Source organism: Musca vetustissima, unplaced genomic scaffold (genome assembly GCF_032173495.1).
Source record: "Musca vetustissima isolate MV318-11 ecotype Yass unplaced genomic scaffold, APGP_CSIRO_Mvet_v1 utg88094, whole genome shotgun sequence".
NCBI lineage: Eukaryota > Metazoa > Arthropoda > Insecta > Diptera > Muscidae > Musca > Musca vetustissima.
The window spans coordinates 44,428-63,195 of NW_026885320.1; the positions used below are offsets into that span (position 1 = coordinate 44,428).

The following is an 18,768-nucleotide window of genomic DNA, read 5'->3' on the forward strand; positions in this document are numbered from 1 at the left end:
AAAGGAACTGAAACTTGTATCATTTTTGAAAGAATCTGAACTGCCAAATTAAAAACCGATTCGGTTGCAAATTCTGTGCAAACTCCTCCAAATATCGAAATATCGGAGGTACCCGTATATGGGGGCTACCTTAAAAAGTTGACTAATATTAATAATTTTTATTGGGAAGACTTGTTACCTAATGAGAACTCGAAATACCAAATTACAATCAAATCGGCCGAAAAACAAGCTCAAGCTCCCTAAAATACCGAAATTTATGGGTATCGTTATATGGGAGCTATACCAAAACGTTGACCGATATTGATAATTTTTGGTAGGGAGATTCGCTAGCCAATGCGAACCCAAAATATCAAATTAGAGCAAATTCGGTTGAAAATTATGTCCAAGCTCCCCAAAACACCGATATTTGGTTGGTACCCTTGTACCCTAAAAACTCGACCAATGTTGATCATTTTTAGTAGACAAATTTGTTGCCCAATGTGAACCCAAAATACCAAATTACAGCTGATTTGGTTGGAAACCCTGTCCAAGCTCCCCAAAATAACGAAATTATCGAGGTTCCGCTATATAGGGGCTACCCTAAAAAAATCGACCAATATTGATAATTTTTTAATCGGAAGGTTTGACACCCAATGAGAACTCAAAATACCAATTGCAGCCAATTCCGTTGACTAAAATGCCCGATCCCCAAAAAAATCCGCAAAATTGGGTGGTCCGATATTCCCCATTTTCCAATCCGAACGCATTTTTTAGTAATCCACCTCTGCAAAAAATATTTTTGAAAAACCCACGCCTGTAAACATAATTTTTATTTGTTTAAATGTGTTGGTCCTAGTAGGTCCTTAAGTAGAACGAAGAATTATTTCAAGACCCCATTAAAGACTTTCAAATTTGTGCGACTGAATGAAAATAACGGCATTTATGAATTTAAAAAATAAAGAAAAAACGTCTGACACACCGCGGCAGTATTGAAAAATTACGAAATAAAAACGAGATATGGACCCAAGTATTAAACTGCAGTGAATCCGATAAACCAAAAACTTCGATAGGATACCATTCGGAATTTTTGAATTAACTCCAATTAACAATGGAACGTGAATACCGCGATGAACCCTCAACCTCAACGTCTTCTTCCCATGTACGGAGAAGACGTCGTGTGGGTCGTTCAATGCGTGAAAAGACCCCCGATCCCAGCCATCATCGGCAACGTTCATCGGAAGATGAAAGCAGCATGATGGATGGTAGCGAACGTTACGGTGGCGGGGGACAATTGGTCAGCATGCAAATACGACCACCACAGCGAGCCCTCTCCGCACATGAGAGTAAAATTTTGCGGCGACGTGATAAAACCTTTGCCACCGCTTCGGCTAGATCTCATTCTCAGCCCAGGGAAGCTGAAAAGTTATCGGAACCAGAAGCCACCGAATTGATACGCACCGTTAAGAGAAGTCTATCGATGCCTAGAAATAAACAATTGGCCGATTCAAGTGAAACGGAAATGATGACGAGTGATAGAGCCCTGTCTCCCGAGGCCAGGGTGGTGAGACAACCTCAGCCGGTGCAATCAACAGCTGATGAGAATTTATCACGGCTGGAGGCAAATCTGCGACGTTTCGAGGAGGAACGCAAACGTTTCGAATCGGAGAAGAGAATTTTCGAATTGGAGAAGAGAGATCATAAGCTGCGCTATAAACAAATGATCGACAGCGAAGAGAGGAAGCGGATATTGCAAAATTATCGCAAACTAAGTGATCGTCTAAAGCTGCCTCAGGATGCGGAGGAGAGAAGGCGTTTGATTCATAGCCTAAAATTGGAACGAGGAACAGAGGCAAGTCTTCCCGCAGCTCGGGCACTGCAGCAGAGACGAAATCGCCACAGCGGATGCTATGAAGAATCCTCAACACAATTCTCCTCCTCGGAAAACGAAATTATGGAGGAGAGATCGACAAAGCAAATGTCACCGGTGAGGAGGCACAACAGTGCCTTGGCCACTGCAAGTGTTAGGGGACCTCCGCCCCAACCACCGGCAAGAAAATCGGTTAGTCGCAATAACTCCCTGTCACCGGTGAGGCAGACTTCACCTTTGCGTAAGGCGTCACCCATGAAACCGGCTTCAAGGAAAAATTCTCTCTCACCAGTTAGGAATCAGCCGGTCAGTCGTAATAATTCTTTGTCTCCGGTAAGGCCGGCACGTCGTTCCAAAACCCCGGAGCAGCGAGCGGAACTGGAAAGGAAACACAGCTTAAGAGAAGTGGCGGCAGCGGCGCAGGAGACCACTTCAACGGAAATGGAAAATGAGCTGAGACAAAGGAAAACGAGGAAGTCTGAAACTCATCAGGAAGTTGGGACGCGAAGAAAACATAGCCTTGAGTTAGAGAGGAGGAGGGGAAGTTTGGAGTCTCAGGACAAAGTGGATAGTGGTAGTGGTCCGCAAAAGTCACTCTCCACAAAGGAACACGAAGTTGTCGTTATCAAAACTACACCAGAGAAAAAGAAGACCACTAAGGAGGAGGTCACAAAAGAAGAAGCCTCAGAGACCGCCACTTCTGCAGGAGTGGTGGCCAAACCCTCATTTCTGCGTAGAATGTTTGGATGGTTCCGCAAAACAAAACCGGAAATCCCCGCACCACAACCGGCCAAGGAAATTCCAAAGGAAGAAGAAAAGCTTCTCACCCAACCAGAGATTCCCAAGGAATCTGAAATACCCGACAAGTTGTTCTCCTTTGCCTTCCTCAAGATATTCCTCATTGAGGCCCGTCAGCACTGGAAAATTATGAAAGCCAATCACCCTCAGGAACTGAAAGAGATGAAAAAATTACGAAATAAATGTTTTGCTCACACCATTGTCCTGATTCTGCTTATCGGTTTTGGTGGCTTAATGTTTCGTTACACAGAAGGTACTTCGGAAGATATCTATAAGTGTGAGGTGAGGAAAGTGAAGCGAGATTTTATTGATCATCTCTGGACTGTGTCGCATAATATGAGGTGAGATGAAGCAGAAGGAGAAGACCTTATCGAATCTGTGGAGATTACAAACTTAATTTCTTTTTTGCAGAGAGGAAGATTGGAAGACGTTGGCCCGCCAAAAGCTACGCAAATTCGAAGAGGAATTGCACACCATGGGCGCCATGGGTATACGCTATTTTCCCGGTCAACGTTCATGGAATTTTGTCAATTGTATTTTGTATTGCTGGACTGTGATAACAACTATTGGTAAAGACAAATTCTTTTCAGATTTTTCAGGTTCAAGAAAAAAAATCAAAAGATAAAAACATCAATTGTACGTTGGGCGCGAAATTCCATTGGGAACTTAATGTTGTCCAACTAATGGTTTTGCAAGCTTTTTTTTAGTAACAAAAAACGCTGAGTTTACGTTGGGCGCCATTTTATTCCCTGTCATAAAATTCCATTTATGACTTAAATCTACCCTGCACACCTTAACTGAAATAGCATTGCAATACCTTTTTTAAGAGCCAACAAAATTACCATATGTTGGGCGCCATTTTATACCTTTTCATAAAATTCCATTACGGAATCAAATTTCATTGCTAAATTAGTAGTGATATGACTTTTTGGATTGTATCCTAACGTCCATTGTGTTACAAGCCTTTTGGTTATCAAAAACGTTATTTATACGTTGGGCGCCATTTTATTACTTTTTACAAATTTCCATTTAATGCACCAAATTCCATTGAAAACTTATTGCTGCCCAACTGGTGGGCTCAATTTTTGTAGGTACTCTAACCTTCATTATGTTTTTTAGACAAAATCGCAAAATTATACGTTGGGCGCCATTTTAATCACTTTTATAAAATGTAATTTATTACTAAAGTCTAACCTGAGGGATCAATGTTTTTGTACACCTTAAATGAAAAAGTCCTCGTAACATCTTTTCTAAGAGCCAATTAATAATTATACGTTGGGCGCCATTCTCCTAATTTCATGAAAATTCATCGGTGACTTAGCGAGGTCGAATTTGGGAGGTCGAATTTGTGACACGCTGTAATGTGTCACAAAAATTTTTATGGACATTTCAAAGAATTTCGTTGGGCGCCATTTTACTATTTTGTGAAATTCCATCGAGGGCCCACTTCCCCTTTTTAGTGAAATTCCATTGAGTACTTAGAGTTGCCCAACTAGCTGGTCAATTTTTATAGATACTCTACAAGCCTTTTGTAACCAAAAACGTTGGGCGCCATTGTAGTCCCTCAAAAAATTCAATTTACGGTTAAGTTCTAATCTGAGGGGCAAATTTTCTATCTACCCTAATTGAAAAAGACGTGTAACACTCTTTTTAAGAGAAAACAAATTATAATACGTTGGGCGCCATTCTCCAAACTTCACTAAAATCCATAGGTGAATGCACGAGGTTGAATTTGAGATGTCAATTTTGTATGTATCCTCGCTGTAATATGTTACAAACATTTTTATGAAAAAAATCGAAAAAATACGTTGGGCGCCATTTTACTATTTTTGTGAAATTCCATCGGGAACTTAGAGGGATTCAACTAGTGGGGTCAATTTTGTAAATTCCCTAAATGTGTCCTCACTGTAATGCCCTTACAAACTCTCTTATGGCAAAAAGGCAAACATTTACGTTGGGCGCCATTTTCCTTTTTCACGAAATTTCATTAAGATTATAGAGAGATTTAATTAGTGGACCCAATTCTGTTTGTATCCTAACCTACAAAGTGTTACTAGCCTATCTTTTGAAAAAAATTCAATTGGTTCTTAAAGGAGTCCAACTTTAGGGTTTATTTTCCAATGTCCCATAAATGAAATGCTCCAAAGTGATACGTGAGCTTCAAATATTAAAATCATAAGGCGGCCCTAACTAAAATGCTTTACAGGTTAAATTTAAAAATTATTATACGTTGGGCGCCATTCTCCAAATTTCATGGAAATCCATTGGTGACTTAGAGAGGTCGAATCTGAGCGTTCCATTTTTAATAGAATCCCCACTGTAATGTGTTTAAATTAATTTTAAGAAAACCTTCAAAAATTACGTTGGGTGCCATTTTCCTCTTTTTTCGATAATTATTCAAGGCCCCATAACTGAAATACCTCTAAAGTGATACATGAGCTTCAAATATTAAAATCACTAGACGTCCCTATACCAAGAGTTGAATTTTGTATTTAACCTAACTGAAAGTTTAAATTTATTGTACGTTGGGCGCCATTCTCCAAATTTCATGGAAATCCATTGGTGATTTAGAGAGGTCGAATCTAAGCGAAACATTTTCATAAAATCCCCACTGTAATGCGTTTAAATGACTTTTAAGAAAAAATCCCGAAAGTTATCTCCTTTCATGAAATTCCCTTTGGAAATTGCTGCGGTGTCTTGGAACGACGTGCCGGCCTTACTGGAGAAAAACAAAATTATTACGACTGACCGGCTGATTCCTAACTGGAGAGAGAGCATTTTTCCGCGAAGTCTGTTTCTTTGGTGAGTGGGAGGTCTTACGCAAATGAGACGTCTGCCTCACCGGTGACAGGGAGTTATTGCGAATAACCGATTTTCTTACCGGAGGTTGAGGCGGTGGTCCCCTTACACTTTCTGTGGCCAAGGTACTTTTGTGTCTCCTTATCGGCGACATTTGCTTTGCCGATCGCTCCTCCATCATTTCATTTTAGGAGGATGGAAATTGTGTAGAAGATTCTTTATAGCATCCGCTGAGGTGATTTCGCCGCTGCTGCAGTGCCCGAGCTGCCGAAAGACTTGCCTCAGTTTCTCGTTGCAATTTCAGGCTATGAATTAAACGCCTTCTTTTCGACCTTCTTTCCTCTGCATCCTGAGGCAACATCAGACGATCACTTATTTTTCATAATTTTGCAATATCCGCTTCCTCTCTTCGCTGTCGATCATTTGTTAATAGCACAGCTTATGATCTCTATTTTCCAAATTTCATGGAAATCCATTGGAGAGGTCGAATCGGAACGATCCATTTAATAGAATCCCCACTGTTATGCGTTTAAATGACTTAAAAAAACTTCAACAATTACGTTGGGCGCCATTTCCCTCTTTTCGTTAAATTCCATTGGGAAATTATAGAGGCCCACTTAGTGGCGCCAGGATACTTTTTTTAAGAAATGTATACGGAAAACTACATTTTTATAGAATTGGTTTGCTTTGGCCCTACAGTTGGGCGCCATTTCACATTCTGAGGAGAAATGAGGAACAAAATCTCTGAGAAAAGGGGGAACAAGTATTTGAAAAACTTTCTCAAATTCAAGTAAAATAGAAACGCGTATAAAAGAGTTGCAATATAATTTTATTGGAGTTTCTCTATTGGGCGCCACTCTGAAAAAAAGAAAATTATATTTAAATCGTACTCACAGATTCGGAATGAGGATATAATTGATAATTTCAAATGATTATCTGCTCAAATTATGCCCCTTTTCCGTTCAAAATGGAAATAACAATAATTTATTTTTTTCTTCATTGGGCGCCACTTTGACATAATTCGCTAAAAAAGAGACTTCTATTAGGAACATGCCTACCTTCCAATTCAAAAGATGACCTAATTCAAAAGATGATTTATTCCGCTCTGATGGGCATATTTAATTTTGTGTATCCATTGGGCGCCACTTTCAAATTCATCGCTAAGTAAATATTTTTTCCATGAGGCTAGCTTGACTACAGACCTTCTTTAAGATGAAGTTTTGCCTTTAAATATATACCATGGGTCCACCGGAGGTACACTGAAGCAAAAAAACAGAAATTGGTATTGGAATTGGTACTTTGTCTTTACCGTTGGGTGCCATTAAACCTGTCCTTAAATAAAAAAGGAATTGGTAACTGTTGGGCGCCATTTAAAAAAATCTCATTGAAAATTGTGATGGCACTATAAACTATTTTCAAATATACCTTACTTCGGAATTTTTAACTAATATACCCCTTTCTCTCTCCTCCTTTTTTCTCTTTCCAGGTTATGGCCACATAACACCAAAAACCACATTGGGCCAGTCGTTGACTATCGCCTATGCCATCATTGGTATACCAATTTTCTTGATACTCTTGGCGGATTTTGGTAAACTCTTCACACGTATCATTAAATTCGTTTGGGGTTATGTGCGACGTCTGTATTATACGGGTACGTGCCGTAAAATACGTAAACAGCAACAGTTGCGCGATGCCATGAATGGTGTATCGATGATGTATGACGTTGCCATACGCCGACCAAGCCAATTTTTTGGTATTGCTGCGGAGAGTGATGTCGAATCTCAAATATCCGATGTAAATCGTTCGTCACACCCCGAGACACCGACATCACCCTATCCTGATACCATAGTTGTGGATGATGAATTTAATTTACCCATTTCGTTGGCTTCCATCCTGCTGATTGGTTATATTTTAGTCGGCGCATTTGTCTATCACATTTGGGAAGATTGGACCTATATGGAATCATTTTATTTTGTCTTCATTTCGATGTCAACAATTGGTTTTGGTGACTTGGTGCCGGATCATCCGATTTTTATGATGTGCAGTATCATTTATTTGGTATTCGGTTTGGCGTTGACTTCTATGTTCATCAATGTGGTCCAAATTAAACTGAGTGATACCTTTAAGGATGCCAGTGCCAAGATTGGTGCCACAATAGGTTTGGGTGTGCCCAGTGAAGTGGGTGAGGAGGATTCCACAGCCAAGACACCCTCCGATTTGGCTTCGGTACATGGCTCACGTTTGGGTACAATCGATGAAGGCGCCGATGAAGGTGCATCACCGTTACCACCACGCCCTCTCACATCGATTTTAAGGAATAACAATCGCCCCAATTCTCCCCAAGAAAGTCAAGATGAATTGGCAACCAGTGATGCTGAGGCCCAGCCACCACCATTACTGCCACGCCGCCAGGTTTCAATGGAACAGCCACCAGCCCCAGAGAAGAAGAAAAAGAGACGCTTTTTTAAATAAGTAGTGAACGTTTTTTTGTTTTTGTTTTTTGTTTAGGTTTTAAGTGAAGTTACGAAAGAGAAAAAACACTCAGTGAAAATTTTTGTTAAGCTTTAGTTTTAATTAAGAATATAGTTAATGCAAAAAACAGAGTTGCCATATCATTTAAAAAATAACCAAAATAAATCATCATTATCATTAATACATTGCATTTTAAGTAGTAAAAAATCGGATTCACTTGATCATTATGGGGGAAAAGGAAGGACTTTTTTTGAAGATAGATGGGGAACGAAATTTGAGGAAAGAAAGGAAAAGAGAGAGTATTAAAACTATGCTCTCAAATAGATTAAAATCGCATGTAAAGCAGAAAAGTCTTTCCGAAGAGTTTTTCTATTGGGCGCCTCTTTGGAATAAATGAATTCATTTTTAAATCATACGAATAGATTTTGAATTTGCGCCCAAGAATAGAAATAAGGATATTTTTATTTTCCCTACATTTTTGGGCGCCACATTGATATTCTCCGTTAACCAAGTTTTTAGGCTAAAAACGCAAAACAGATGATTTTCCGTATCAAAACATGTTCAAATTCCGTTAAAAAGTGGAAATAGAAATTTGTTTACTATTGAGCTCCACTTTCAAATTCTATGTGATGGTTTGAATAAAAAAGTGATGCCATATCGCATGTAAAATAGAAAATCCGTTCAAAGGGATTAAAAAAACAAAATATTTTTTAAGGTTTTATATTGGGCGCCACTTTGAAAAAAAAATAAAATTATTTTTAAATCACACTCATGGATTCCGAATGAGGATACAATCGATAATTCCAAATGATTTCCTGTTCAAATGACCTTTTCCCGTTCAAAAATGGAAATAAAAATCATTTTATTTTTTCTTCATTTGGGCGCCACTTTGACATTTTTCGCTAAAGAAGAAACTTCTATTGGAAACTTGCTTATTACTGAAAAAAGGTGATCTTTTGTTTCAAAAGATGCCCTATTTCTGTTCAAAGGTGGAAATAAGAACATTTTTATTTTTTCTCCGTTGGGCGCCAACTTCAAATTCATCATTAAATTGAATTTCTTCCTTTATTATTTTGACTTTTTTGTTTTGAATTTTTCTGTTGGGTGCCACTTTGGCGTATTTCCTTAAAATAATAGATAGGTCTGACGAAAGAGTATATCTTTTGACTTGAAAACATAGTGATAAACAACAAAAAATGATCTTCTGTTTCCAACCGATGCTCTACTCAAATAAGAATTTTTTCCCACTGGGCTCCACTTTGAATTTTAATGCTAAAAATATTATTTGGGTAAGGAAGGGCTGACAATAGGCCCGCTTTAAATTGAGTTTTTGCTTGGCTCCTACTTATAGGCTCCTACTTAAAAACTTAGCTATGAATGTCAAAAGATGATCACACGTTTCCAAACGAAGCTATACCCAAATAAGGATTTTTGTTCCATTGGGCGCCACTTTGAATTTTGTCGCTAAAGAAATATTGTTTAGGTGAGGAAGTCTTGACCATTGGTCATCTTTAAATTAGGGATTTGCCCATTTTCCTGGATAATTTTTATAGTTTTTAAAGTATTTTCAGAGCAACAGGCGTTGGGCGCCACATTGACCTACTTTGTTTGTCGCACATACTCTTAGATGCTATTAATCTGAGAACGAAAAAGAAACCCCGATTAATGTTTTCATTACAAAACTCAAAAACCGTAAAAACTTCAATCGGTTCGGCAGGGTTGGTCTTTTTATACCCTTCACCATTTGATGGGCTTTCAAAATACCTAAAATCGAGTGAGATTATTATTTAGACGCTAAAAAAATATAATTTCTCCAAAAGTTATCTATTATCTTAAGGCTATTAATATGGTCGATAGAAGTCGTCATAGAAATAAAAAAAACCGGTATAAACTTTTACATGAGTTCGACTTTCAAAATTCTAAAATCGGATTTATATCACTAGCTTTTCGTCAGAAGAGACACTGCTAGGCTAGGGCAGAACACGATAACGCCAATACGACAATGACAGCATGGAGGGATACTTTTAAAAATATTGCTGAAGTTGGGACGCTATTTTCCCACCATATCTTTGACCATAATCACAAATGTTTAGGTTAGTAAACCATATAAATATATTGGGTGCAATTACCTTAACATCTGAATATCTAAGTACTTTACATACCTTAGAGACTAATAATATCCCTACATATTTCTACAAATCGGTCTTACCATTTTCATAAGTACGAAAATTTATTGCGCTACTTCCCATAGTTGGGTGTAATTTTGGGTTTAAGAATAGTCAATGCAACTTAGAACTTATTAAAATGTTTTTTTTTACAATACCTGACTGAGGCCCCCGTCCAGGTCGAATTTTGATTTTTATAAATTTTTTAAAAATTTCCACATAGGAGAGTAAAAATAACCGAAATATCTCAAGATTTTAACCTAAAAGGCCGAGCTCTTATAACAGAAAATTGGAAGAAGCCTTAGCATATTTTCGAATTATTTACTTCTCTGTAAAATATAGTGAAATTTTTTGAGCCACTTTTAAAAAATTGTGTAAACCATGCTCATAGTTTGGATCCAGGTCGATCTTTTCTAAAAAAATAAAAATAGCTGATAAAGTTAAAGAAAATTTTAAAGAGTCGGTTTCCCCCTAATATAATCACTCCCCCTCTATGATAATTATTAGAAATCATCAAATCTTATTTGAATATCATATTTTGTCCATCAATCGAAAATCAGTAGGATAATAAAAAAAAATCGGGCAACAATATAGTTGAACTATGTTGCAGAAAATTAAAAACAAATGGTTAAATTTAAAAAAAAAATAATAATTTCCTCTTTTTCGAACTCTACTACAATAAAATTAAGAATCGCTCTTTTATAAATTTATTAGCTTTAATAAGCCCTTTAAAATAATAAACAACAATTTAGAGTTGATTCGAATCAGCTGATATATACATCGGATCAGCTGATTGTATTTATCAAAAAATACAATCAGCTGTTTAGTGCATGCTATCAGCTGTTCAGCAGCTAAGCAACTCTTTTTTGTTTATTATCTTACAGGCAAGCAGTTTATGAATAAAATAAAAAATATATTTAATAACGATATGAAATAAAATAATAACATTTGTTTTTAGTAATACAATAAAGACCATAAATATAAATTATAAATTTATTGATATAAACTTAATTTTAATTTCAACGTCTTTCTCATTTTTCTCTCTATTTCATTAACCTTAAAAATGAAAAAATAGGATATTTGTTATTTATATAATTGTTAAATATCTATATATTATTTATTAAATATTGCTTATAAGTTAACGAAGGCTCTTTGAAATTTGTAAATAAATTTTAAATTATATTTTTTTTAAATAAAAAAAATGATTTTTTTGTGGATGATTGAAAATAAGGTAATGTATTATAAACCAACTTTAAAAATTGTTGATAAGTTTTATTAATGCAATAAATAATTAATAAAAATACAATTTAGAAATTCATAGGATCAGCTGATATATAAATGCAATCAGCTGATTGGTGTAGGCAGTCAGGTGTTCAGCATCTAAATAACACTATTTTTATACCCTTCACCACACTGTGGTACAGGGTATTATGTCTTTGTGCATATGTTCGTAACAGGCAAAAGGAAACGAGATAGACACATGGTTCCTTTTGAGAATATGCATAGAATCACTTTCTGAGTCGATTTATGCATGTCCGTCTGTCCGTCCGTCTGTCTGTCCATGTTAAATTGTAAACAAAGTACAGGTGGCATTTATGATCCGAATTGGATAAATTTGGCATAGGTCACTTATTTGGCCCAAGAACGAACCCTATTGAAATTGGGAAAAATCGGTTCAAAATTTGATATTGCCCCTATATATATTTTCGTCAGATTTAATGTAAATGGTGTACCAAAGTCCCTATATATCTTTTGATTTGCACGAAATTTGGTACATCGTACTAAATTAGGTCTAGAATGATGTGTGCAAAGTTTCGTGGAAATCCGTTCAGATTTAGGTGTAGCTCCCATATATAGCTTCGCCCGATTTTAGGTAAATAGTCCACTAAAGTCCCTGTAAATCCTTTGATTTGCACAAATTTTGGCATAGTGTACTGAATTAAGTCTAGAATGATGTGTGAAAAGTTTTGAGAAAATCGGTTCAAATTTAGATATAGCTCCCATATATATTTTCGTCCGATTTTAGGTAAATAGTCCAATAAAGTTCTTGGAAATCTTTTGACTTGCACGAAATTTGGTACAGCGTAATGAATAAGGTCTAGAATGATGTTTGCCAAGTTTCGTGAAAATCGGTTCAAATTTAGATATAGTTCCCATATATATCTTCGTCCGATTTAAGGTTAATTGTGTACCAAAGACCCTACATATCTTTCGATTTGCACGAAATTTGGCACAGCGTACTAAATTAAGTGTAGAATGATGTGTGCAAAGTTTCGGTTCAGATTTAAATATAGCTCCCATATATAGCTTCGCCCGATTTTAGGAAATCTTTTGATTTGCACGAAATTTGGCACAGCGTAATGAATAAGGTCACGAATGATGTGTGCAAAGTTTCGTGAAAATCGGTTCAGATTTAGATATAGCTCCCATATGTTTTTTCATCCGATTTAAGGTAATTGGTGCACCAAAGACCCTATATATCTTTCGATTTGCACGAATTTGGGTATAGGGTACTGAATTAAGTCTAGAATTATGTGGCTAAGCTTCGTGAAAAGATCCATAGCTAGGCCGATTGACACAACGTACTGATGTTATATAAATTAGTCTCTGGCAAGTTTCCCTGAAATCGGTTCAGATATAGATTTATAACAAAACGCGTCGTCTGTTAGGATACATATGTAAAATATACCCAAAGTGGTGAAGGGCCCAGTCGGCCCAGTCCGACTTTACTACTTTCCTTACTGGTTTTTAATTTATCATAATAATATATATTAAATTATTTTTTTCACAATATAATCCTTTAATCCTATTTAAAATCATATTTTAATCCCTGGGAACAAACACATGTAGCCACATAAACTACACGGATTCCATATTCACTTCGCGAAATGTGCAAGAAAAAAACGCAGAGTGCCTGCCTACCTTTCCTTAAAAAATAAATAATATTTTTGTAGACATAAAACAAAGCAAGCAGTCGTTTGTCGAACGTGGCAAAATGCATCAGCGGATGCACCCATTTAAATAAATATTTTATTCACCTTTTTCTTTAATGGGAATGTTAAAAAGGCAAGATATTTATAGAACGTGTTCTATTTGGAAGAAATGCCTAAAAGATTCATGTGACAGGAAATTTGATGGATTAACGGAAGGAAGATTTTGAAGACACTATAAATTGTTATCTAAATTTTCAAAAAAAAATAATATTTGTCATCGGAAAAATATTCATCATGGATAACTGCAAATCTGGGTCTATCAAAAAAATACTCATTTCAAAAACCACACCTTCGAGGGTATTTCGTTCAGAAACGAATTATTAGTGCTTGGAATAATAACTTTTATGCAGAGATGCCTTATGGGTCCTTTGTTGTTCTGGTTGATAGAAAAAATATTTAATTAAAACCGTCGCACAGTGGGTTAGAGTACCATGTTTTCTTGGATCAAATCAGGGAAGCTATGTTAGAATAATTTTTCTTTATTTTTCAGTTAATACCATTAAAATAAGTTAAAAATAATGTTTTCTAAGTATATTTGAGTATAATTTTATTAAGTAGTGTCAAATATCAGTGTAGGTATATAGTGCAAGGAGTACAATATGATAACTTAAACATTGAATTTTATACATCTTAAAGTTGATCATCCACATTGTCATCATCCGCAGCCAGGGATGGTCCGTATGACGAATTTTCAGGTTTTCGACTGTCAAAAAGGTGTAAACGTCGAAAACGTCATATACCTGTATAAAATGTAGTAAACGTCATTTATTTCAATATTATCAATTAATTTTCAAGAACATATATTATTTTTACTGTATATCTGGCTATTCTTTACTAGAACTGATAAAAAATTCTGAATTTTTTAAGAAAAAAAATTTTGATATTCGATATGAATTTGAGTAAAGCATACGTTATTTCCAAATCGATAAATGTAAATAGCTATTTTATAAAAAACATAATGGTTTTGAGTGCGTTTCCGACGTTTCTGACGTATGTATTATACGTCGGAAATGTATGTCATTTACGTCACTGTTTCTGACAGGCCATCTCTGTCCGCAGCATCACCAACTTCTGATAATTGCTCAATATGTAAAAGGGCATTTGACACAATTTCGGGTCCGTGAATAAAAAACTTGTGCATATTATACCAAGGATACGTTTCAACAAAAAGTCGTCGTGTATTGTGTGCATATATTTGAAATTCTTCATTATTAATCTCATGGCCACTGGATACAGCTATAACCGACACGTGCCATTTTATTAAATTAACATATATTTTTGTTATTTCGGCAGATTTTTTTAGCGTTTTGGTGCGTTTTTTTTTTTTTGATTTCTTTAGCTAAAAATGTCATCTTGTCATTCATTGTTTGAGCGCTCGAATTCATCATAAGCTTCGACGATTATAAAAAACAACGTTCGAACTTGTACCTATAAAAAAATTCTAATAAAGAACCCTTTTACCCGACTACTTGAAACTGCACAGCACATCACTATTTGTCAAAACAATGAATATTATTAAAATAAAGAAAAACAAAATATTATTGTAAGAAAGAATATTATTAAAAGAAACAAAAATAACAACAATAAAATAATTAGAAACCAGTAAGGAAAGTAGTAAAGTCGGACGGGGCCGACTATACGATACCCTTCACCACTTTGGATATACACAAAAGCTCCTCCAGAAGATAGAATAAATGTATCATCTTTGGGGGACATGAAATCGGACCTTTGTATAAACTCAAAACAAAATTATGTATAAAAGCTATATGTAAATCTCTCTTTAAGCAAAAAGATGACTTGAATATCTGGCGTTGCCGACTATATTATAAACTACAACACTAAACACGGAATAATTGGTTTCCTTTCTTTTATGAAAGTACTTAGCTCCACCGCCACGTCAAGGCTTATTCCTTGGAGGAGTAAAACAGTCGAATACTAAAACACTACTAAAGTAGCGGCCATTCAACATGTTTCAATTGTTAATATAGCCATCATGTAATGATGGTGGAAATAATATATCGTCATTGTCTGACTAAATTTTTAACAGGTGTTAAGAATTGGAGACAAACACATGGAATAATTAGTTTCCCTTCTAGTTTGAAAGTACTTAGCTCCACCGCCACGTCAAGGCTTATTCCAAGGAGGAGTAAACAGTCGAATGATATAAAGCTACTACGCTGAATGGCTTATCCTTCGACATGTTTTGGTTGTATTATTACTTGTAATATAATTGTAAGAAAAACAATCAATTCAAGCAAATATGATCGTCTTAAAACTGTTAACATAAGTTAACAATTTAAGACACTTTTAATATGTATTCATTTTGATATACAAATAATATATCAAATGTACAATTGCATTTCATTTCTTGTTAAAATAATAATAAATAAAATAAGAATTTGTTGCAGGTTAATTGAATATGTTAACACATATCACGTTATGGTACTAAATAAATAATTAATAATAATTAATAAATAATAATAATTACTAAAATAATAATTAATAAAATAAGAGAAAGGCATATAATAATAAAATAAGAGAAAAACATAAAATAATAAAATAAGAGAAAAGCATATAATAATAAAATAAGAGAAAGGCAATTTAATTTGATATGCTAACACATATCGCGTCATGGTAACTATGTACCGTTTCGTATGTTACAGCATTTATTATGCTATTGTCAATATTACTGAAACACCAATCAATTTGTGTTAAACCTTTCGTTGTTGGCGTATTCAGAATATAATGAAGATTATTATTATTTAGGAGTATTTCAGTTTCCGATGATGTTCGTTGTCGGCATATATTGAAATCTCCTAATATGACAACCTTTTGAGAGCTTGTACTTATGCAGTTGTTCAGAACATAGTTTAGCTCATCATGTACCGAAGTCACCCCGAAATTGTTGTTTCGATATAAGGTCATTACACATATATCCCTTATTTGAAATACTAACAGTTCCAATGTTTTATTATGCACATGGACCTGCTTGTGGTATTTATATTGGGTAAATTCAGATATTTCGTTTTTTACAAAAACAATTAGGCCGCGCTTACATCTACGACAGCTCTGATCAGTGGAATCCAGTCTCATTCTTGGTAATACTGTGAACCCTGGAATATCATATGATTCATGATGTAGTGTCCACGTTTCAACCAAGCATATTATGTCAGCTTTCAACATTAACGAATCATTGCGAATGTCTTCAATATGAGCATGAAGGCTTTGAACATTATGGTATACAATTTTCAAAGCATTAATCTCATGCATAAAATCGTAATGACTGTTAAGGTACTTGTTGGTCCGTAGGTTTGTCATTTCCAACTGTACATGATCATTTTCCTTAAATGGCTTTGGTGGTACAAATGAACCCAACAGAAAAAGTCCAGCAGCAGTAGTCGCTCTACTACAAGCTACATATAGTGCTGATCTACTCATGCGAGACTTCAAATGGACTGCAACTTTTTCATATGTCGCTCCTTGGCTTTTATGAATAGTTATGCCCTCTGCCGGTACAATAGGAAACTGCTTACGATCAATATTTACGTGTTCATTACGTTTATATTGAAACGTTTTTACGCAAACATCAATTGGTGTCCATAATGATTCACTCGGATGTCTTTTTTTGGAACGGGCTAAAACTCCTGTATTTTCCTGAGGAAATTTCATCCAAAGAGTAGACGGTTTTCTCGTTGTGCCGATGAAATCTATTTCCATTAGTTGGCCAGTAGCTCCATTCACCAAACCATCACTGGTGTCAATATTAACAGTTACCATATATTTGGCTGTAGTTTTTAATATCAACTGATATGGTAAACCCTGCGTTTCCGATACCTTAAATGTTTTAACAGATTCCATGATTCGGTTCCTATTTTCGTCTGTTAATCCAGTGGATTTTACAAAATCAGATGCAGTAGACAGGACCTCTTCTGTAGGAATAGAGCTCAACTTCAAAGTATTGAATATATTGACTTCATCATTGGAGCAAAACAGATGAATGGCTTCATCAGGAACAGCAGCCGGTGATACAATGCGCTGTCGCAAAAGGGAAACGTCATCATTTGTCATTTGTCCAGAAGCCATATTATTTAGAGCAATAGCAAACGATCGATCTTCTCTTTGACGCATTATTTCTGTGAGTTCAAAATACTTGAATTTGTCCCACGTACTGGTTCCATATATTGTACCGTATGGATCAGTCGTTGGTGCTGCAAATATCCACCGATCACCAACAGGCGAAAGTTGCATTAAGTCCCCAAATACTAGTACCGATATACCACCAAAATATTCTGAACTTTTGAATATTTGCTTTAATCGAGCATCTAAGTAGGAAAACATTTTTGCCCCTACCATTGATACTTCGTCTATAATCAGTAACCTCAAATTCATAAGTTTGGTGTAAATTGAATTTAAAGCATCAGGACTTAACGGCCTCAGTTCTGAATTTGACTGATTAACGGGAAGGGAAAACATTGAATGCAATGTTGCACCACCAATACCAAATGCAGCTTTACCTGTAGGAGCTGTCAATAACACTTTTATTGAAGTTGGGTCGGAACCTGGGATAGTATTGAGCCTTCTATTAACGGTTTGATAGATAGCCGATATTAATCTACTTTTCCCAACACCTGCACCACCACCTACAAATTCATAAAATGTTGATCCACATTTTATATTATGGGAAAGATGTGTTAAGTACAACTTCTGCTTTGTATTCAGGGTTCGAACCATATTCAGGAGATCGGAATCAGACATTAAAGGAGGAAGTTTAATTATGCGGACAGATGCTTCAGTATTTTCATTTGATGTGCCATCACCCTGCGTATGTAATATATTTACATTCGGATCTATGTCTGGCACCCCAAGAACTCTGAATTCGTCATCAATATTTCCTATTTCTTCTTCCTCGGTAATATCTTCTATTCTCTCTTCATCTCTTAGCCGCTGAAGAACATTTTCAAGTTCTCGATCCTCAAATACATCGTATTTTTTTCTGTTAAACTCAATACTTTCTTTTAAAGCATTACAAGAAGCTTCGTTATCATTTTGAAGTAAGTCAACATCCTCATTTCTCCAAGGATAGAACAGCATCATGAGCTCTCTAAAATATTCACTTCTGTGAGTGTTAACGTTATATCGTCTGTAACGAATAACATGAGGCTTGACTTTTTCTTGGATGAATCCACTATTATCCTTCAATTGGAAAATGCGTAAAGTTTGCTCAGAATTTTCTTCGTGGTCTTCATGCTCTTCGTAGTCCCCTGCACTGGCATTGTTTCTGCGGGTTCGGGAATATTTATAATTGGCTGCAAAGTCTGCCAAACATAAATCTTCTAGTTCATCAGGTCTTTGAATATAGTGTTCCAAAATACCGACTGCATAAATATCAGAGGAATCGGGAGGTAAGTTAAGTAACTGTTCTCGGGGTCTCAATATAAATACTCGCTCCTCAGGTCGCCCGGTATTGATATAAACCTCAGCGTTACTACTTTCGGAAAGCCGCATTCCTAAACAGCAATAAGTGGCTTCTTGTGCTGATATTTCAGTACCCGAGATAAATTTATGAGCAATGTGCTGTAACTTTTGCTTTATAGAATAATTACCTGCTCGTATCTCGTCGACTGCATCACGAAGTATTCTGGATACACCACGATTTGATTTATTAATGTAGTTAATTATATAACTACAGCACGCA

General features: G+C 35.8%; 1 protein-coding gene across 1 annotated transcript; it reads left to right on the top strand.

Annotated features, from left to right (window-relative positions):
* The first annotated feature begins 1,130 nt into the window (after nt 1-1,130).
* Nucleotides 1,131-7,919, top strand: LOC133332494 (uncharacterized). The gene is made up of 3 exons (XM_061540895.1): nt 1,131-2,985; nt 3,056-3,213; nt 6,930-7,919. Exons 1-3 carry the CDS (start codon nt 1,169-1,171, stop codon nt 7,913-7,915), a joined length of 2,961 nt encoding a protein of 986 aa, XP_061396879.1. The 5' UTR covers nt 1,131-1,168; the 3' UTR covers nt 7,916-7,919.
* Nucleotides 7,920-18,768: the final 10,849 nt, after the last annotated feature.

Bases quoted from the DNA above. Each gene is read 5' to 3' on its own strand.
- LOC133332494 (XM_061540895.1), top strand. From the start codon at position 1,169: ATGCGTGAAAAGACCCCCGATCCCAGCCATCATCGGCAACGTTCATCG. The intron at 2,986-3,055 runs GTGAGATGAAGC...TCTTTTTTGCAG, and splicing joins ACTGTGTCGCATAATATGAG to AGAGGAAGATTGGAAGACGT. The intron at 3,214-6,929 runs GTAAAGACAAAT...TTCTCTTTCCAG, and splicing joins GACTGTGATAACAACTATTG to GTTATGGCCACATAACACCA.